Source organism: Cadophora gregata (genome assembly GCF_030347475.1).
Source record: "Cadophora gregata isolate MNR1 chromosome Unknown scaffold_10, whole genome shotgun sequence".
Classification (NCBI taxonomy): Eukaryota; Fungi; Ascomycota; class Leotiomycetes; order Helotiales; family Ploettnerulaceae; genus Cadophora; species Cadophora gregata.
The window spans coordinates 970297-993597 of NW_026695933.1; the positions used below are offsets into that span (position 1 = coordinate 970297).

Sequence of the window (23301 nt, forward strand, 5' to 3'; positions counted from 1 at the left end):
CGATAGGAATTATCGATTATTTCTAAGCTAAAAGTAAATTAGGACTACTTCGACGACGAGTTTACTCGTATAACCTACGTATATAATATAACAGAGGGTAAAGCACAAGAAGCCTTATTTATAAGGCACGATACGCATAGCGGGGATCCTTATACGCATCATACGGAGCTAATAGCTGATTTGCGTAAGATCTTTATTACAAAGCAAATATCGACGTACAAAGCCGAATACGACAGCTTACGCATATCGTCTACCGACGATTTTAGTGATTTCAAAGCTAAATTCCTACGCCTTACTAATAAGGCTAGAAAGCCTAGGGATCGCTTAAAAGACCACTTCTATATGAAGTTATATCCTGATCTTAGAGCTACTATAAAACCCGTAGTAAACTTTATCAACGGATTCAACGAGTTTTACTAAGCTGCGCTAAAATCGCACGAACAAGAGAGGCTAATAGCCTATCAAAGAAGAAAAGAGTCTGTTATTATAACTAGCGGCTCTAAAACCTCTGGATCAGCTCATAGAGAGCAAAGGACGCAAAATCGTTATAATAACAATTACGTAAAAAAGACTACCGAAAAAACTACAGCTATTACAGCTACAAAGCCTAATCAGGAAGTACGCTGTTATAAGTGTAATAAGGTAGGGCATTTATCACCTCAATACCCTGAGCCTAAATCAGGTGATCTTAAAGAGCTAGATCAAGAGGAAATCGACGAAATCAGCCAATCAGAGAGCGAAGCTGATTTAAAAGAAGAGGCCTAAAACAAGACCCTCTTTTAGGCGAATATAGCGACGTAATAGATCTAACTAACTTAGACCTATCGACGCTAATAGGCGGTCCACACTTTACCTACCCTTGTCGCCTTAGTAAAAACGGATATTCTATCCAATTACGCTCTTTAATCGACACAGGCGCTAATAGCTTCGCCTTCCTAAATAAGCCTTTTGCTAGGAAATTACAATATCTCTTTGGCCTTACACCTCAACGGTTATTACAGCCTATTACAATAAAAGGCTACAACGGAATCGCTAATAATCAGATTACGTCTTATCTCTCTCTCTCTTTTACGATTAATAAGCGTAGAATGGTTAATATGCCTTTCTTTTTACTAGAATTAGGTAATCATAACCTTATTCTAGGCCGCATTTAGCTAGAGTACTTTAAAGTATTACCAGATATAGCGGGAAAAGCCTTGATTTGGCCTAGCGAGCTTCTTAAGAGCGTTAGACCTTTTCATAAGGAAATATCGATTGGACGAGAGCAACTTAAAAAGAAGCTAATCGATAAAAATCATCAAGATAACGTCAATCGACGTCTAGAGGCTTAAGAGGCTAAAGAGCTTAAGCTAGCACCTATCGCTATAAGCGAGAAAAGGAAGCGCAAAGCGAATCGCCCTAAATTAGTGGCTAAAAATTCATTTAAAAGCGAGCTACGCGAACAGCTTAAAACTATGGAAAGAGAGTTATTAGGATTTTCTAGTTCTAGCTCTCACAAACCAGTTACTCTACGTCACAAACCAGTTACCCTACGTCACAATCCACCTACCCTGCTAAAATCAAGAAATCCTACTAGCTCTTCTCTAGATATTTTTGCTATTAGCGCTACTGCTTTTAGTCGAATAATAAATAGAGATAAAGGGCAGGGAACTGAGCTATTTACAACTAGCTTATACGAAATCGATCAGCTAATAGCCGAGCTTTCCCCTAAGGATCGAAGCGAAATAACAGCGAAAGTACCTGAGTTTTTAAAGGACTTATACAACACTTTTAGTAAACAAGAGTCTAATAAGCTACCTCCGCATAGAGACTACGATCATAAGATAGTTCTCGATAAACCTCATAACTTAAAATACAGTCCTTTGTATAATATATCACGGGAGGAGCTAGTCCTAACTAAGGAGTACTTAGAGGATAATTTACATAAAGGCTTTATAGAGCCTTCGAACGCTCCCTTCGCTTCGCCGGTCTTATTCGTTAAAAAACCAGGGGGTGGCCTACGCTTTTATATCGATTTTAGGAAGCTAAACAAGATTACGCGAAAAGATCGCTACCCGATTCCTTTAATCGACGAGACACTAGCTCGTATTAGTAAAGCTAAGATATTTACAAAGCTAGATATTCAACAAGCTTTCCATCGAATTAGAATAGACCCTAATAGCGAGGAGCTAACTACATTTAGAACGCGTTACGGAGCGTATAAGTGTAAAGTGCTACCTTTTAGTCTTACAAACGGACCCGCTACTTTTCAAAGGCATATAAATAACATCTTATTAGACTATTTAGACGATTTTTATACTGCCTACCTTAACGATATTCTTATATATTCCGAAGATATCAACGAGCACGAAGATCACGTGCGAAAAGTTATTAAAAAGCTAAGAGACGCCGGCTTACAAATCGACGTTAAAAAGAGCGAGTTTTTAGTTACACGAACTAAATACTTAGGCTTTATAATTACAACTGAAGGAATAGAAGTCGATCAAGATAAAATCTCTGTAATAAGAGATTAGAAAGACCCTAGCTCGGTACGCGGAATACAAAGCTTTTTAGGCTTCTATAACTTCTATCGACGATTTATAGCGGACTACGGTAAAATCGCTAAGCCGCTTATTAATCTTACAAAAAAGGAAGTACAGTTTAAGTTCAATAATAGCTGTAAAGATGCGTTCGAAAAGCTTAAAAAGAGCTTAATTACAGCACCTATACTACATTACTACGACCCGGAATTAGAGACTATAATCGAAACCGACGCTAGCGACGGCGTAATAGCAGGGATATTATCTCAAAAACACCTAGACAGCGAATTTTACCCCGTAGCGTTCTACTCTAAGACTATGGCCCCCGCTGAGTATAATTACAAGATACACGATAAAGAGTTATTAGCGATTGTAAAATCGCTTAAAAACTGGAGATCCGACCTAGAGCGTACTCACCAGCGTATAAAGATCTACACTAATTATAAGGCGCTAGAGTATTTTATAACAACTAAAGCTCTAACCGATAGACAAGCGCGTTAGGCCGAAGCGCTAGCTGATTATTACTTTATTATTAGCTATCGTAGAGGTTCCGAAAACGCTAAAGCCGATATTCTTACAAGGGACGAAAGCGATACTAAAAATCAAGACACTATAAAAGCAAAGTATCATCTGAAATCGTTATTACAACCCGATCAAGTGGAAGAGGCTATAAAAGAGGATTTACAGCTAGCTTCTATAAGCACTATTATAGACGACTCCTACTTCGTCGATAGGCTTTTAAGAGCTAATAGACAAGAAAAGTCCTACGAGCCTCTAAGGATAGAAGCAAAAGAAAAGCCTAATAGTAACTTCTCGCTTAAAAACGAGCTATTATTATATAAAGGAAGACTATTAGTCCCTGACGTCACTGATTTACGATATCAGCTGATTAAGGAGGCTTATAATCAGATCTCTACAGCTCACCCCGGTAGAGATAAGACCTATCAGCTTATAAAGGCTCGATATTATTAGTCTAATATACTAGTTAATATCGCCAACTACGTCAATAGGTGCTACGATTATCAAAGGACTAAAAAATCAACGAATAAAACGCCGGGGTTATTACAACCTTTACCGATTCCTAAGAAGCCTTAGCGCGATATTAGCATAGATTTTACAGAGCTACCAAAGGATCGACACGGCTACGACTACGTAATAGTAGTTATAAACCGTTTTACAAAGCAATCGATTTCTATTACTTATAATAGACAAATAAACGCTAAGCAAATAGCTGCGTTATTTATAAAATACGTCTATCGATACTACAGCGCCCCGGATACGATTATAAGCGATAAAGGCTCTCAATTCGTTTCTAAATATTAGCAAGAGCTATATCACTTATTAGAAACTAAATTAAAGCTTTCTACAGCGTATCACCCGCAAACCGACAGTCAAACAGAGAACTATAATCGCTACTTAAAACAGCGACTACAAGCGTTCTTAAATCACTATCAAGATAACTAGTCTGAAATACTACCCTTATTAGACTACGCGCAGTTAATATTACCGCACGCTAGCTTAGGGTAGCTAAGTCCTTATAAAGTACTTAACAGCTATAAGCCTAAGACGTCCTTTGATTAGGAGCAATTATCTAGCGAAGCCGCTAATAATATCGGAAAAAACGATATAGCCGCTATAACTAGATCTAAAACTCTATCAGAGTCCTTAAATTCAGGCGCTAGTAATAACGCTAGCTCGAATAATCGTCAAGTGTTAAGATCGACTACTCAACACTTAAGCAAGGAATATCAAGGCAAACAAATATCCAGACCAGATCCTACGCTAAGTGGTACCAGTTATACACCGGTGCGGGAGCTAAAGGGTAGCTCTACCGTGCAAAAGGGTAACCAAAGTATGAGGGGAAATAGCTCTACACTATACGACGGGAGCGATATTAGGTTACCGGATTCCACACAGGCGTCAATTCCACACCAAAACACGGCAATTCCCGCGTCAATTCTAGGACCCGGATCTAACGACGAACCTCGCTTAGCTCTACCACCGTTCGACGCTAATACGCAGCGTACCAGAGATAATAACACAGTTACGCAATACGAACGTACTCAAAGGAGTAACACAATAAACACCTCACAGCGTATATATAACGTAATAGAGCGTGCGAAGGTGTATATAAGCAAAGCGCAGGCCTCTTAAAGAGAGTATACGAATCGTTCGAGACGAGACATCGATTTTACTATAGGAGATCACGTGTAGTTATATACGGAAAACCTCAAGTCGATATAGCCCTCAAAAAAGCTAGACTTTATTAAGCGAGGTCCTTATAAGGTTATACAACAAGTAAGCTACGCCTACGAGTTAGAATTACCTCCTTCAATAAAAATCCACCCTATTATCAACCCCTCTCGATTACAGAAAGCGTATAAGCGAGCCGATAACAAATCAAATATCACCGACACTATAGACAACGTAGAATACGACGAAGACAAATACGAGCTAGTTCGTATACTAGCTCATCGTTATTACAACAATACAATACAATATCAAGTAGAGTAGAGAGACTACCCCCCTAATAACACGTGGTACGACGTAAACAGCTTCGGTAATTCAGCTAAAGCTATATACGACTATCACAAAATCAACGGCGGAAGACCTCTTAGCCAATCAAAGCTCGCCTTTAACGCTCTATTACAAAACAACGATTTTACTTTTACAAGTAATAATCTTATAAGCGAATCAGAGGCCAAAGATTGGCTAGAACAGCCTATTACAGCTATAACCCCAGTCGACGATTCAACTAATATCAACGAACTAGAGCCTAGATTCCCTGCTCTACAGCTTACGCCGCAACAAGCTTTAGAAGCTAGCGAATTAGCTTCCTTATTACCGGCGTATTTACTTCACCTTACTAAGCCTATGGCTCGATTCTTCGCTAAACCAGACAGCGTAGCAAACCCCTTTTATCAGGTATTTGATAAAAAGCTCTTAACGCTAGACGCTTATAAGTCGAATTATAAGCTACAAGGCTTAAAACCTAATAGAGAGCGTATTACAACCTACGTACGAGCCTGGAACCGAAAACTCATCGAAATCGCCCGTATTATAATACGAATAGAAAAGGCTTGGCGAAAGGCTAACCCTAATGAGGAACAAGCGGTCCAGGAATATCTGGTGAATATACACCATTTGCAGTTATAACACTGCTAGCGTTAAAAAAGTGCTTTGTTTTATCTGCTTATTAGTTTGGTTTTATACCTCTTTTTACTTGCTTTTAACCTCTAATATATAATAATCACTTCTACTTTGTTTTTTTAATCGTTTTATTACGCTTTTAGGCTTATAACTCGATTTTTTCAAAGGGGGGGGTGATATAAAGGTAGTAGTAACTACTTCTTTACTATACCCGATTAGGAAGAGTCTAGAGCTCGGCAAAGCTCGGTAAGACTCGGTAGAGCTCGGTTAACTCTGAAGGGGTTTACCGACAGTTACCCACTTAGTTATACGCAAAGGGAAATAGCTCTACGCTACTATGGGAGTTTACGTCAAGTTTTACGTCAAGTGTAATTAGGCCTAATCGGGAATAGCCCGGGGAATTTGTCTATATAGGCTCGAGCGCCCTCCACGGAATCAAGGGCTCCTCAGCTTGATATTCGCGCTAATAGAGAGGTTATCACCTGATCCGTGGTTATTTCGCTCACGTGCTAGCTAACGCTAAACCGTGCTATTACAGAGCTAGTATAAGAGTAGTATTAGAAACTATTATAATTAATATACTTATTAGATAGTTAGAATTTATAATTATAGATACTAATATACTATTCTTAATATACCTTTAATAACTTAATAGACTAGGGATCTACTATAATAACCTTACTAATACCTTAGTTTAAGGGGATATTAAGTACTTAATTATCCGGAAAAATAAGTATATATAGCTTCTTCTAAATTAATATTACTAATTATTAGAGTATTCAGATAGAGATATATTAGCTTATTACCTAATAGAAACAGAGATTCGTAGACTCTATAAGCGATTTAGTTACTTATTAGTATAATATTTATAATATCTTTTAAACTAAGTAAGTTATATACCGGATTCTAATATTATATAATAGGTGAAAGAGATATATAAGTATTACTAGAAGTATATAAACGCTCCGTATTAGTTCCGATTTAGACTCTATAACAATATTAACTTTAACTATATAATCTATATTAATATTACGATATTTAGTAATTAATATACTCTTTATATAATTAATAAAGTAATAGGATTTAAGGCAGCGAGATAGCTCTAAAAAAGGTCTAGTTTAGTATTCACTTAATCTATATTTAATATATTTAAAGTTATATAAATTAATATATATTTAGGACTACTTAACTTCTTAGTCTATAACTATAAAACGAACTTTAACTCTAAGGAGTTTCAAAGCTTACTTAAGTTAATTAGAACTATCCTTAAACTTATTCTAATAGAGATATACTATTTTATTAGTAAAGTAGAGAGATATTACTATCTACTCTGCTATACTTATAAAATTATTATAGAATAACACGAAGATTTTAATACTAAGGAATACTTATAAATAGCTATTAAAGCTATAAATAATATAGCTAAGCCTAATAGCTTAGTCCTTATATTACTAGTCTTTAGCGTATACCTTAAGATAACGGAATTAGATCCTTCTAATTTATTAATTAAATAATAAGTAGCGACTATTAAGAAAACTATAGAAGCTATATATAAGCTCTATATTACACGTAAGGTTAATAATATATTAGCTACCTGAAATAGCCCTAGAACTACTTATATTTATAATCTATAGATTAATAATAAAATACTTATCTAGAGAGAGAAATCTAAGAAATAAAAAGAATCTTATAATTTCTTAAGGATAAATAATAAGAATTATAAGATCAATATAAAGAATAGTAGAATATAGATATTCTATTCTACTTCTATTTAACTATTTACTATAAATAGCTCTAGTATTAAGTAAAGAAAAGAAAATTTACTAGAAGATACTTAATATTAAGAATAATAAATCTAGAAGATATCTGAATTAATACTAAAACTTATCTATATTAAGATCCTATTTATAGAGCAGATTAACAGACTACTAATAATTAATAATAATTATAATACTAAGATATATATAGTATATAATACTAAAGCGTTCTTAATAAAGAAAGAGATAAGAGATTAAGAGCTTTCTATCTAGCTATAATTAGAAAGTAAGATTATAACCCCGGGACTACTATTCTAAAGATCCTATTAAGTAGAATATAAAGCTCTTATTAAAAGAGGTATTTTTATCCTTATTTATAAAGATAACCCTAGAGTAAAAAGCTAATATATCTTTAAGTCTAGAATAGTAGATAAAGTTAAGAGTAAAGAGATAGTAAACCTATATAAGAAATCTAAGCTTATTATTTAATACTTTAATAATAAGAGTAAATAAAAGATTTTAACTTAATTGCTAACAATCTAACAGATTAGTTAAAAACTTATTATATACTTAGCTATAATACTTAGCTATCCGGAATATATCCGGAATAACTTTAAATTAAAGCTAGTAATATAAGATATTATTTAAGCTTATACTTAAGTAGTAATAAAGCTTCTTCATAAGATATTTATATAGCTACTAGAAGAGATTACTAACGAGTTTCTACTTAGAATAATATTTATAATAATACTTCTATTATATAATATACTTAAGTCTAGAAACTACTAGTTTAATATATATTATAAGTATTATATAAGGAGCCTTTAAATAGAAACATTAACCTATAACCTATACCTCTTAGTAAGTACTAAAGGAACTAACGAGTTCAGAATTATAGGGATATAAATAGATAATACTCTTATTCTAAGAGATAAGATATTCCTAGTAAGGGAATAAGAAGTAATTAATTAAGCCGGATTTATAACTAAGCTAATATAAGTCCTAAACTAATCTGAATCGCTAATATTTAATAGGTATACTATTTATATAGAAGAGAGTAGCTTCTATATATCTTAGAAGAGTTTAGGTATAAAGCTTAAGTAAGTCGATATTACTAAGGGAGGTTATAAGAAGATCTATATAGAGTAATAAGCTTATAGAGCTTACCTTATAATAATCTATTAGCTAGAAGCTATATTTAATCTATTAGTAGTAGTATAATACTAGAATCTAATACTTAATAATATTAAGGCCCTAAATCTATATCTTAAGTAGTAGATAAAGAACTTAAGAAGAGGTCTATAATATATTCCTATAGACTTAAGTTCTATAAAGATCTACGCTTTTATTAATAGATCTTTTATAAATAATAAAGACCTTAGCTCTTAGATTAGTTTTATACTAGTAATTAGAACTAAATCAGAGGAGTTTTAGAGGTTCTCTCTTTCTAATAACTTAATATATATAAGTTCTATAAAGTATAAGAGAGTTACTTAAGTAGTACTTACTTTAGAATTATATACTATAGTAGTAGGGATTAATATATTAATATCTCTAGTAACTATAGTTAATATAGTAACTAATAAGCTAGGCCTCCTAAGGCTTCCTACTATAGTTTATACTAATTCTCTATCTCTTTATAAATATATTATTAAACTCAGTACTATAAAAGAGAAATATTTAATAATTAATATTATAGTAATTTATTAATTATATAAGTATAAAGAACTGATAGAGATATAATAGATCGATAGAGTAAGTAACTCTACTAATACTATAATAAAAGCTAGTTTAAATAAGGCTCTTTAAAAGTTTATTAATACTAACTAGTTAATAGTAAAAGTAAAGGGATAAGTAGAGAAGTTAAATAAGGTCGATTTAGACCTATAGTAGAGGCGTTCTAACGTGTTCACTTATTTTTCTTATATTAATTTCCTTATAACTCTCTTTTATTACTTATTTATTTCTTTATAATTAAGTAAGATATCGTAATAAGAATAACTTTTATTTTAAGATAATTACTCTCTGATTTAAAGCGCTAATAAGCGGCCTTATAATAATACTTTAATAAGGACTAATTACTAGTTTTATTATAAAGAGCTACTCTTATATAAAAGTATAAAGAAGATATTACTATAAAGAACTAACTATAAAACTAATCTGAAATAAAGCCGGAAAACCTTTACTTTTATATACTATTCTCTCTAAGATTACTATTAGTAATTTCTCTCTCTCCCTAGGGAAGAGAAAGTAGAGAAGTTAGATTAAGTATTAGAGTACTATTACTACTTTCCTCTACTCTAAAGAGCTAATTAATTATAGTAAAGCTAGAAGAGCAAGTACTTAAGCTATTTCTATTACTAGAACTACTACTAGAACTAGAACTACTAGGACTACTAGCTAAATTCTCCTTTAAATCGCCTTTAGAAGTCCTTTAAGTACTTATCCTTATATAATACTTTAATAGACCCGGATTATCTAGTAGAGCTTTCTATTTCCCTAATATAGTTCCTAATTTCTATAGCGCTATAAGTATTACTTATAATATAAGGTATTAGATTATATCTTATAAAGAGAGGTAAGGAGAGTTAGTTAAGAAAAGGGAAATACTTATAGTATTCTATTCTATAATTCTAGCTATCTTATTATATATAGTATAAACCTCTACTAATACAACTTCTATAGCTAATAGTATATCCCTTAGTATATTAGCTTTAATAATAGAGATAATATTCTATAAGGTAGTTCTAGCTTTAAGGAGGTTAGCTATATCTCTACTAGTAAGAGTATTAATAAAAGTATAATACTTAAGAGCTATATATATTAAGATCTACTTCCGTTAATTATAAAGGATTATTATTAGAGGAGTTATAGAAAAGACTTAGATTAAGAGATACTTATAAGTTCGTATTTATCCTTATTCTCAGTATAATACTAGTATTTTAAGCTTATAGAACTCTAGAATTCGTATAGTTTTAGATTACCTTTTTTCTAATAGTCGATATATCTATAGTACTATATATAGAACATAGCTAGGAGAGTACTAAGGGAGTAGGGAATTAGTACTAATTAGTATTAGTAAAGAGCTCTACTACTACGCTAGCTCTTAGAATAAAATATATTTACTCTTGAATTACTTAAATTATTTAATATCTTTTAAAGAATCTTATAGTTAGCGAGAATCTCTAAGGTAAATACTATCGATTCTAAACTTATAGTTATTATTATTATTATTATTTAATAGAGAAAAGAAAAGGTTTTAAAAGAGAGGTTATCTTTATATAAATAGATATACACGATTTAAGCCTAATTCGGATATAATACGATATTATTTACTATTATTACTTAGCTATTACTATTATCTTCTACCTCTATATTATTAACTACTACTAAACGGAATATTAACTCCCTGACTCCTTAGAACCTTATATTAACTTAATAATAATATTATTTAATTCTCTATAAGTTTATACGTATTCTTTATATTCTAAGATATAGTTTAGTTATAGATTACGATTTATTTATATTCCCGCGTAATAAGAGAGATACTTTCAGATAGTAACTAAAGATATTCTAGCTACTAATATATATAAGTCAGATATTCGTTACTTCGTTATATCTTTAGTTCCTATTATTATATCTACGTTCTCTCTTTTAATTCCTTTATAGTTATTAGAAACCTTTTATTTCTAAAAGAAGTTTTACTAGTATTAGTCTATAGACCTTTACTATAGAGATATAAAAGGAAATCAAAGGTATAGGTAATCCTAGTTAAGGGATAGACTACTTTTAGATATAAACTAGGGGTTATTCGGAAGGTAGTATATATTCTAACCTATAGATACTCTTTATAATACATACTTTTAAATACCTTTAAACTAAACCTTGGATTTTAATGTATATTAATATATACTTATTAATTATTTACCGGTGCGATACTAATAATAAGATACTCTTATATATAAGCTCTTAGTAAGATATAATTTAAGTCTTAAAGTTAAGCTTAGCTTCTTTTATTAACTTAAGTAATAATTAGTATTTACTTCTAATTAAGGTTTAAATAGTATTATCTATCTAATTTAGGATATATTTAAATAATTAAAGAAGTACTTAGATATTAAAGCTCTTATTAATAATAATTTCTATACTTACGATTTTAAAGTACTACTTAGCTATTATTTTCTTAATTTATTTATAAAGCTTTTAGTACTAAGTTATTTAAGGTTACTAAATCCTAGTGTTTATCTTCTATAGCTCTTACTTAGCTTTTACTATTACTTTATAATCTAAAGCTTTTATTAGTATAATTTATATTAGAGCTTTTAGAATAGCTTAAAGAGATCTAGAGTTCTTACTTAAAGAGCTTTATAGAGTTCTTAAACCTTATACTACTACTTAGCTTATAAGCTCTATCTTATACTTAGTATAAAAGATTTTATATAATTCTATCTTATAAGCTATTATATTAGCTACAATTTACTTTATAATCCGAGGGAGCTTATTAAGAATTTAAATAAAAGAAAAAGTATTTAGAGCTTCTAGATTAATATAAAGCTAGAGTCTTAGAATATTTATACTTAGTATTAAGTACTTTATTTAAGTAGGGAAGTTTTTTAGTTTTAAGTATATAATATTAGTACTAAGTGATTATCTAGATTCTAGATCTATTAGGAAAATAGATATAATTATAGAAGAGTTATAAAGATTTAAGAATTAAAGAATAATTAAGAGGTTCTAGTTAAAAGCTTAATTAAAGTAATAGAATTATATATATACTAAGTACTTAAGAGATAAATATAGCTCTTAACTATTATATAGTAGTAGAGTAAGCTTTTATATAATAAAGAGCTTACTCGATTAAGTAGAAGTTATAGTATTAAAAGATATATTTAAAAGAGTATTACCTTTTAGAATCAGAGGCTAAAAGTATACTATATATATATAATATATTTACTAAGTATATACTAAACCTAGGATAAGCTCACATAGCGCTAGTATTCGATAAAAAATCTATAATATCTTTCTCTCTAATAAGCTATACTAGTACTTAAATAACTTACTCTTAGGATAAGTCTAATAGCTCTTGCTACCTATTAATATAATAAGTAATAATAAATAAAAAGTCGAAACTATACTAACTTATTAAAAGTAATATAATAACCTATTATATAAAGTCTTATAGTTAAATAGAGATATTAACCTTATATAGTACCTAGCGTTTAACCTTAAATATATACCTTATAAGCTCTATGAATTCTACTTATAATATCCTAAGTAAGCTAGCTCTTTAGCTATACTCTTAAAGTAAATAAAAGCTTAAGAAAATAGTATTAATAACTATAATAAGTTAAATAATAATAAGAAATTAAATAGATACTTAAGATTAAGCTTTTTTAAAATAAGGAGATAATATAATACTATATAATATATAAAGTATAAAGACTACTCTTTTACTTCTAGCTAGCTTAGCTATAGCTATAGCTATCCCTTTTAAGAAGTACTTTAGCTAGCTTCTTTTCTAAAGTATATAACTTTAAGAGCTTTTAAGCTTTTCTCTTTTCTATAGCTTTAAATTCTTAAGAGATAACTTTTATCTTTATATTCTATTAATTAATATATAAAGTAGTACTTTATATAACGTTCTATCTTTATAGTACTAGTAGTTATATAGCGAGACTAGTTTTAAGGACGTATATAAAAAGTACAGGTCTTTTTAAATTCTTAGTTAAAATCTACGCTAGTCTAACTGTTTTTAGTTAGTTTAAAATCTAAAAATAAACTTAACTTTTAGTTTTCAATTTTAATTAAAAATATTATATCTTTCCTAATTAGGTCTAGCTTATATATAAAAGTAGGTCTTATAGAGGGCGCTTAAGGCATATAAAGCAGCCTCTTATTTTTTAAGCTAATATATAGTAGCCTCTTATATTTTAAAGCTACTTTAAGCGTAAGAGGCCGTTAAACAGCGGAAATAGCGAAAATAGCAGGTAGTATATACACTTAGCGCTAGAATTTTTTACTAATATAGTTTTAAGTATATAATATTAGTACTAAGTAATTATCTAGATTTTAGATTCGTTAGAAAAGTAAATATAATTATAAAAGAATTATAAGGATTTAAGAATTAAGAAGTAATTAAGAGGTTCTAATAAAAAGCTTAATTAAAGTAATAGAATTATATATATACTAAGTACTTAAAAGATAAATATAACTCTTAACTACTATATAATAGTAGAATAAGCTTTTATTTAGTAGAAGACTTACTTAATTAAGTAGAAGTTATAATATTAAAAGATATATTTAAAAGAATATTACCCCTTAGAATTAAAGGCTAAGAGTATACTATATATATATAATATACTTACTAAGTATATACTAAACCTAGGACAAGCTTATATAGCGCTAGTATTCGATATCTATAATTCTTAAGCGATAGTTTTATATAAGAAGATAAGTTTAATTAATAAGTATAGTTAAGTATTAGATAAAAAAGCTAAGTACTAGTTAATAAATTACACTTAGTACTAAGTAAAGCAGATAAAAAGTAAGAGAAGTTAAAGAGTAAGAATAATATAACTAGAAGTCTATAGTAGCTAGATCCTTTATATAATTTAACTCTTAATTATTTATATATAATTATCTTTAGTTAGTAGAATTAATTAGTAGTACTTAGTATCTAGTTATTAATATATAACTATAAAGTCTATAATCGCGCTATATTAATAATTCTATAGTTATTAAACTATTATAGTATAATTATACTTATTATTTCTTAGCTTTTAATATTTAGAAATAACTAATTATAATATTCTATAGTAATATAAGCTTAACTATAGTATAACTATTATATAATAGAATATCTTAGTTTTTTTAAAATAATAGTTATTATAACAATCTAATAATATAACTTAACTATTTTTTCAGAGAATAACTATACTAATATATCTTTAGTTTAAATAAGATATTAGTAAATTTTATTTCTAGTTATTTTCTATTTTAATAGTAGCTATTAGTTATTTAATATTAACTCCGGTTTTTAGGCTCTTGCTACCTAACTATAAATAAATAGGATAGAAGCTTTAGCGCTCTTCGCTTAATAGCCTATTATTAATAGTTATTTTACCGTAGAAAGCTCTAGGCTAATTCCCGTAAGGTATTCCACCGACTACCAGAGGGGGGGTTAGTAGTAGTATGGGTCTCTGGGGGGGCTACGCCGACGATTAGCACTCCACTATTTTCGTTTCAAGGTAAAGCGGTCAGTGACTGCAGAATAACAAACATAGGTAAGCCTCGCAACCTTTACGCCTCTCCTTTAACGTTCTATCAATCTTTTCAGCCAGTCTCGGGACAGCGTCACAAGTCGTTGCCGTATCTGCAAGCGTCTATTTCGATGTACGGTAGCTCTGGCACCAAGTCTACTCGGCCCCCTCCTTTCATAATGCAATGATGGTGCTGCAGTGCTCTCGCTACATCCAGAAGCTCGCGATTCTAAGCATCCTCTCGCTGTGTACTAGCCTACTCTATTTTCATCAGTCCTCTATTCCGTATCTCCAGCACCAAAAGTCTCCGGTTCCTAGCAAGAACTATGCAGCTGAGGCTTTCGGGAGCTACTCTCTCAAGCCGCTTGTCTACATATTCCCACAGTACTACGTTTTTGAGGACAACAACAGATTGCACGGAGAGAACTTTACCGAATGGGTCAATGTCAAAAAGGTGACACATAACTCCTTTGGACTAGAAACACTTAGACCACATGAGTCAATCGGTTTTTACAATGGCCTCGAATTCCGTACTAGGGAGCGCCAGGGCCGTTTTCTTCGCGAGCACGGCTTTTACGGCGCAGTCTTTCACCAGTAGGTAACGAGGGTGCTCTTTGCTTCTGCTCCTAATTTTCAGAGTTTGGAAAGACATATCTCATCCCCTCCTAGCACAGTCCAATTGGGATAGCTGCTGACTCGCTTGATAACCTAGCTATTGGTTTGCTGGTCGCCCGGTGATGGAGCATGTAATTCAAAAAATGGTAGAAGACGGCGAGCCCAATATTCCTTTCATGCTGAGCTGGGCGAATGAGCCATGGTCTGCCAGGTGGGATGGATCAGGAGGCAATGGCAAAGTCTTGATTGCACAAGACTATGGCTTACACGTTGCTTGGAGAAAGCATTTCGAATGGCTTCTGCCTTTTTTCAGACATCCGCAGTATATTCGATCGAATGGGAAGGTTCAGTTTGTGGTGTACAACCCAGCACACATCGGCCACATTGGCCCCAAGATGTTCGCCGCATTCCGGCAGTGGGCCATTGAGGAAGGTCTCGGCGGTATGGACATCATAGAGACACGCTGGGGGGAGGGAAGTGACAGGATCCCAGATGCTTGGGTCGGACACCCGCCAGATGCTGTTAACGAGTTTGCGCCTCATGCTGGTGGGCGTGATCATGCATTATTTTCGTCCTTGAAAAAATTGGCACGAGTTTATCATCGAGGGACATTGGTGAGTCGTCTTGTTCGGAAAGCACTTTTACGCACTGCAGTTCGTGATTTCAATGGATATATACCAAAAGAGCGAGATAACCATACGCCATTTTGAGCCCAAAAAGTCGACTTTGGGAATTTTGTGAAGATAGTAGCTAACCCATAATATTTCAGGCATGTTGGGACACTACTCCTAGACATCCCACCGATCACTTAGCAGTGGCACTACCGACTTGTCATCCCAGGACATGGCAAAACCACCTCGTTGAGATGTTTCGGAAGATAAAAGCAGAACCAGTACGTTGTTCAGACAGGGGAGACCTGCTCACAATAGCTATCAAGTGAAAATGCACCCCCAATAGTACCAGGCCATGCTGCAATCAAGTACTTACTGATATACGATCATCGCAGAATCCGATGGGCTCGGAGAATTTCTTCTTCGTAAATGCATTGAACGAGTGGGGTGAGGGCAACGCCATTGTAGGTGTGACTTTCTTGGTGGTCGTCTTTTCTCTGCTATCCCAAAGCTATAGTGTCGGCCCATATTCCCCTCGGATATCATATGCCCCCCAGGTCAATAGAACTCAATTACTAATTCAGACGTGTTGCGATTCAGGAGCCTAGCGCTCAGTTTGGCGACGGATATGGCATCGCTATGAAGAACGCTTTAAAGATCTCACAGAAGGAGCACGTATGGGCAGACATCTCCACTGAAATGAGCCTTGCGCGCGACAAGGAAGCTTCCATTATCCCGGAAAGGAAGCCAGATATTTGTGTGCTTATTCGTGCCTCTCCCGCCAATGCAGAGGATCGTCTTTTTAGACTATCAGCCACTCTGCGATCTCTCCAAGCACAGCACAACCCGAGTTGGAGAGCTTTGGTATACCAGTCAGATAGAGTTATGTTCCCCGAGCTTGGCCTGTTGGTAACAGAAGCTCTTGATGCCCGAGTTATACACGTTGAGATACCCAAGGATATCGTCATCCCAACTCAGGACGGAAAAGATGAAAGCTTTTTGGCAACAGACTGGGTGATTCGGAGCATGGCAGCTTCAGATCCTGGCTGTGCAACTGCAAAGTATTTGCTCGTTACCACAGGCTCAACCACCTACGAGCCGAGTGCCTTTGATTCCCTTTCCCAATACCAGGATCTAGTAGGCCTGAATGTAGAGTCCCGACGACGTGTTTGGGATCATCCCCAATTGCAACAAAAGTCTTGGGACAGTCGTTGCTCACAATTACAAAATGTAAGAAGTCGGATTCCCCACCACCTTTACCAGTCACTATCTGACCAATGTGCAGCTGGGCTCGGAACTGTGCACTCCTTCGGCACCGACACCGTTGAATTTCGATCTTTCTGCGACTCTATTCAATCTGTATGTGGTATTCTGCTCTGCTATATGGATTCCGTTATCGCTCGTGTACTATGCTGCACACTTCCGTACGCACTGGAAGCGGCGATATTTGCTAACACTTGGATCACCCAGAGATAAATTCCTGGTCGAAAATCATTCACTGGACCGAGTTTTCCATGATTTCCAGCACCCACAGGACGGGTCATTCGCCGAATATCTCGTGAAACAACGCAATTGGAGCTTCACTCTCCCTCAAGGGAGGGAATGCCATGTGCGACATAATCCAGCATATACTTACTGCCTGAAGACCGGTAATTTCTGGTTTGACTCGCCCATCTACGGGGAAGTGGGATGCTACTCCACAACAAGCCTGTTGCATTTGTTTGAGAAACGAAGCCCAAATCTCGAAGTGTTAGATCTTGAGTTCTTCAGGAAGAACGGGTATTGCGTGAGGTACAAGGAAGCGGAATACGTGAGGATGCTAGCGATGTCTGGCAATGTGTAATCTCCCCGGCACTGTTCAAGTACAGCAACCTCCCGTCGGGCTTGGCAGATGGATTGGTCATATCAGTGTTGGATTTTGTACGCAATTGCCCTTGGTTGCAACACATCGACAGTGTCTCGATGGTCGATGAGACAGCCCTCAATCAAACCGCGAAAAACGACAGGACCGCACTTGGCTGTACACGTATGAACTGTGCTATTACAAGTCGAGCCTGTGCTAAAGAGTAATTGGACCACGAATCAGCGGCTACCAAACAGCGATGATGTTTTTCCAAACAGAAAAAGGGCATATGCAATAACATATGCGCTGCATTATTGCTTACGTAGCCTACGGGTTACACCCTCATTCGCAAAGCAGCCACACAGATGAGACTTAATGTGTTTATGGAAAGACTGCGTTAACGAGTCTGAGCGAGTGCCACATAGATCGTAGCCACCAAGATTAGCCGCTATGGGGCAGAGGAGAACTATGAAAAATAATAGAACTATCTGCAATCCAGGTATATATCTTCATACTCCTGTCACCTTTCTTCTTTTTCTGACGAACGAGTCTGCTGCCGACAGAGCCACTCTCAACCCCAGGCCACCTACACCAAGTTGGACCAGACAAACTGTCGTTCTGTTCCTCTCGGCCTATGGCGCAACAGCGTTGCTGATGGTATGAAGCAGGCTGGCCAGTCGTATCCTCTACTGGCCGACTGAGATACTCCTGCCTGCTGCATAGCCGCATTTGATCATTGCACTTGCCAGCTGTGGAAGCCTGATGTGGCTGACCCTAGGCTGAATGACTATCCGATCCCACGGGAAACATCGCTTCTGCCTTTATTGTCGTTTCTCTACTGATTGTTATCATGACATTCGGCCGCCTTTGTAAGCTGCTCCATGGCGTAAACTCTAGCGCCACGCACTTTGCAGTCTTGAAGAGACTCATTTCACGGTTTCGTGCTGTTAGGCGGGAGTAGATGTTCTGGATTGGATGGAAAGAAGACTGGAGAGTGTACCGTGGACTGTAGTTTGGAGGAAACGTTGTTTCAATGACATAAGAATAGGATGCGAGTTTAACGAAGCTTAACATATACCTACAAGCCCTCCCAAGAAGATGAGTCTTCCAAGAAAACAACATGCAGCTCGTTTACTCTCCCGACTCAGGTTCAGCCAAGCGAATGCCTCATTGCCCTTCGTTCGATCTGAGTTGTGCCTCTTTGCTTCCATGGATTAAATTTAAACCATGGTTTCCGGCACTCTGTGAGGTGTACTTGTACTTCTATTTGCGCCTCGATTGAGCACTGCCATTTGTAAGTTATCTTTGGTGGCCACATTACTGTTAACATGACTTACTGGCCCGTTGCACGCAATTGTGGCTTGGGAGTGAGACGGATAAGAATAGAGAGCTCCCATGGAGTTCAGTCAGGTCAGTCCATCAAAATGTGCATCTGTGTTCAGAACAAATGTAGGAGTCAATGACTGGCGTTAGTGGAGCAATAACATGCTAGTCCGACAGTCAGGTTGAACTTGAAATGGAATCGATAAGGCATCTTGATGTGCCTACATGCTCGACAAGTTATGGTCAGATTCCGACCTAACCGTACACAGCTCAATGGAGAAAATAAGCCAAATAGGGGACGGGTTGTGGGCCAACCCGCACAGGAATCAAACAGTGGAGGATTCCATCTTGTGAGAATTTGTCTGCATCAAGCCCTTGACTGCGACGACGACTAGTAATCAGACCCACGCGAAAGGGTCTCTGTCGCGGTGAGGATCTAAGTGCTCTTTACGAGGTCGAATGATTTCATCCGATGAAGTCCTATAGATGTACTACAAATGGACAAGAAGATTCCGGCTCTTCTGGGTTTTTTTTAACTTTAATGCGTGATTTCAGGATAAAGCAAGAGGAAACTTCTACCAAGATACGTGACGTCGTGAAGTAAACATGAGTGGAATGTGAGCGAACCGGGAGGGCAAAGATACCTAGGCACAGTTTTTCTTGACACTGTACTGTAGACCGCTTGCTAGACTTAGGATTGCTCGTGAGTGGCCTCGCAAGTCTATATTCTTACTTCTAGAATCCTAACCTACTTATACCTGGTTGAGCAGTTAGTAGGTCATCCTCGGTCACTCACATCCAGCTGGGAGTCGAGCAGACGGGAACTGCGCCACTAGCCTGCTGGCCTCGTACTGTAGACCAATGCCCTGTTCCAACCAACCTCAGGACCTCAAGAATACCACGTCTGCGACATCGCCAAACCACAAGCAAACTCTGCTCTTGTTCCTGATAGAACGTACAGGCGGTGGCGCCTCAACCCAAGAGTAAAGAGAGATATTTAATGACAATTGAGGTGCGACAGGACCCTCAGCCTCGGCCTCACATCCCCCTCCACCACATCTCCTCTTGCCAAAATGGCCGATGACAACAATCCCGACAGATTGCTCTCGGACCCCCTTGAATTTGCCAGTCAACAGCGCGGAAGGGCCGGTAGTATGTCGCTTGGAGCAGCTCCGAATGCCAATGGTGACGATGTTTCTTCTGTGAACAATGGCGAGTCGATGACAACTGCTGCGCCTCCACCTATCCAGCCCAACCTAAATGCGAAGGCCGTCCGCGATGTTGTCAATTCTGAAATTGGAGTTTCCACCTTACTGAATCGTCTAAAGCAGAGCATAGCATCGGCAAAGGTAGTTCTTCCTGGTGCCAATTGCCCAGTATCGACGTTGAGACATAATTTAGGAATTCGCGACCTTTCTTAAGAAACGGTCCACATTAGAAGAAGAGCATTCGAATGGACTCAAAAAACTTTGTCGAATAACGGCCGAGAATATCAGGAGACCGGAGCATCGGCATGGCTCCTTTCTACAGTCTTACGAGGAAGTTACGAATATCCACGAACGAATGTCGGACAATGGAGCACAGTTCGCGACGTCGCTACACCAGATGCACGAAGACCTTCTGGAGATCGCGTCGAGTATAGAGCGTGGGCGAAAGCACTGGAAGGCGACCGGGCTCACTGCAGAGCAGCGAGTGGCCGATTCGGAGGCAGCTATGAGAAAGTCCAAAGCTAAGTATGATTCGTTGGCAGAAGATTATGATCGAGCAAAGACTGGAGATCGCCAACAAGGCAAGAAATTTGGTCTGAAAGGCCCCAAATCAGCTCAGCAACATGAGGAAGACCTCCTGAGGAAGTTGCGAGCTGCCGATGAAGATTATGCGGCAAAAGTACAAGCAGCACAGAGTCAAAAGGCGGAACTTCTGTCCAAGACGAGACCCGATGCTGTCCAGGCCCTCGAGGATCTGATCAAGGAATGCGATTCGGCATTAACACTGCAGATGCAGAAATTTGGTATGTGATCAATCCGTCTATGATAGCTGAGACTGACTGGACCAGCATCTTTCAACGAAAAGCTCCTTCTGAGTAACGGACTCAACGTCAGCCCGTCGAAGAGCAACGAGACTGCAAACCAATCCCGTAGTCTACGTGAAGCTGTGTATGCTATCAACAACGAGAGAGATCTTAGTAACTACATCAGTAGTTTCGCCAACAAAGTCCCTGCCCGCACTTCAGAAATCAAGTATGAGAAAAATCCGGTAAGCCTCTTCTATCTCTCTATCGTGCGAGACTAAAACATGCCAGGTGTTGAACCCCCCTTCTCACAATACACAACCCATGGCTACCCCGGTCCAGCGTCAATCAGACCCTCAAACGTCGTTCGGGGCGCGGACCGAAGGACCCCCTCCAGCTCTGAATATTTCACAACCCCCACAACAGGCACGACAGGCGATTCAATCGTTCAACCAACAATCTTCGCCAGCCGCTCCACAGCATGAACGTAGTTTCAGCCAGGGTCCGTCGATGCAGCAATTTGGAGTCATGCAGGGCGGAGGACCATCTCGTGGGCCAGGGAATGGCGCTTCTTATGGGTCTGGCTCGATTGGCTCCAGCGGCCCTCCACAACTATCAACACTTCCCTTCCAAAATACGCAACCACAGCCATCTCAACAAAGCTTTCAACAGCCTCTACAGGCGCTCCCAGCCCAGAACCCATACTCGCAACCACCATCAACCCTCAGTGTGGTCAATCTCCCTCCACTGAAGCCGGTCTTCGGACTGAGCCTCGAGCAACTATTTGAGAGAGACGGATCGGCCGTACCTATGGTTGTCTACCAATGTATCCAGGCTGTAGATCTTTTCGGTTTGGAAGTTGAAGGGATATATCGCTTGTCAGGGACGTCGTCGCATGTGAACAAAATCAAAGCTATGTTTGATAATGGCAAGTCTCCAAGTCTTGGTTTTCGGCGAAACAGCAAGCTAATCTGCACATAGACGCTTCAAAGGTGGACTTTCGTGACCCTGCAAATTTTTTCCACGATGTCAATAGCGTTGCTGGCCTTCTGAAGCAGTTTTTCCGTGATCTCCCTGATCCTCTGCTAACGGCCGAGCATTATGCCGGGTTCATCGAAGCAGCTAGTTAGTATTCACCGCTAAGTCGCGTCTGCTCTATCCAACTAAGAAATTTAGAAAATGACGATGACATTGTTCGTCGGGACTCGCTGCACGCCATAATCAACAGCCTCCCAGATCCAAATTACGCAACCCTGAGGGCTTTGACACTTCACTTGAATCGCGTACAGGAGAACTCACCCTCGAATCGCATGAATGCTAGCAACCTGGCGATCGTCTTTGGACCTACCCTCATGGGTGCAAATACTGGACCTAATATTCAAGACGCAGGTTGGCAGGTTCGTGTCATTGACACGATACTGCAGAACACTTATCAGATATTCGATGATGACTGATCTGCTAGGGGTCTGTGGGAAAGAGGGAAGAAACGAACAGTCAGCATGGCAGCTAGTAATGTACACTACTATCATCAGGTATTGGATTGGAATGACCAAGATCCTAATCCTGATATATCATGGCATAGTTCAAACACAGATATTCGACCTAGACATGATGTTTTGGTAGCCAGGCTAACGTGCTTGCGTCCCGATGATATTCCATCAACCGCTATGGGACAGTTTAGCGTCGTTTGGGATTCGCTTGAAAGAGATGCCTTCTACGAAGTTGGATAATAAGAAGTATAAAATTAGAAAGAGTTTCTACTCCGAGAGACGTATAATATTTCGAAGCAGCTGAGATTTACTATCAAGTTTTTATTGATTTCTATTAATGATTAACTTGGATGCAATCCCTTGAGGATCGTGCGCTAAAAATGTCCAAGTGATAGCGGCTGATAATGAAACAAGGCGACTTACCTCAGTGCAACAGTACCTAACTTAAGAGACGGTTCGGGAGCTTCAGTAGTAGTCCGGATAGATAGGAGCAAAGCCTGTCGGCAATTGATTATCCGTAGAGATGCTTCAGTGAGCCAACTGAAATCGGCACCTCTGGAGTCTGGACCCTTTTCCTTTTCCCGTTCCTATTCCTTCCGTTGTATGAGAGTGGCAAGTCAGCCGAGAGAACAAACTTTTCGCTATCCGGAGGGTAATTAGGTAATAATCAGCACGACAGGCGTAGACACCGGCACTGGCCGGCGCCAGCTAATGGACCTTTGC

The 23301-nt window shown here is 36.9% G+C and overlaps 2 protein-coding genes across 4 annotated transcripts; both read left to right on the forward strand.

Moving 5' to 3' along the window:
* Window positions 1-14605: 14605 nt before the first annotated feature.
* On the forward strand, window positions 14606-18987 carry ONS95_015017 (uncharacterized protein). 3 transcript variants are annotated; one of them, XM_058508698.1, is made up of 7 exons: window positions 14606-15914; window positions 16070-16192; window positions 16307-16375; window positions 16512-17141; window positions 17197-17270; window positions 17382-18253; window positions 18318-18987. In XM_058508698.1, the coding sequence occupies exons 1-6, from the start codon at window positions 15423-15425 to the stop codon at window positions 17752-17754; spliced, it is 1761 nt and encodes a 586-aa protein (XP_058355192.1). In that variant the 5' UTR covers window positions 14606-15422; the 3' UTR covers window positions 17755-18253; window positions 18318-18987. The 3 variants fall into 3 exon arrangements, with proteins under 3 accessions (XP_058355192.1, XP_058355191.1, XP_058355193.1); XM_058508697.1 differs by having other exon boundaries at window positions 14606-15279; window positions 15398-15914; window positions 17382-18987; XM_058508699.1 differs by having other exon boundaries at window positions 14606-15279; window positions 15398-15914; window positions 16512-18987.
* Window positions 18988-19786: 799 nt separating this feature from the next.
* On the forward strand, window positions 19787-22896 carry ONS95_001678 (uncharacterized protein). Its single transcript, XM_058494884.1, has 6 exons — window positions 19787-20426; window positions 20479-21088; window positions 21134-21333; window positions 21380-22016; window positions 22070-22213; window positions 22265-22896. The coding sequence occupies exons 1-6, from the start codon at window positions 20151-20153 to the stop codon at window positions 22540-22542; spliced, it is 2145 nt and encodes a 714-aa protein (XP_058355194.1). The 5' UTR covers window positions 19787-20150; the 3' UTR covers window positions 22543-22896.
* Window positions 22897-23301: the final 405 nt, after the last annotated feature.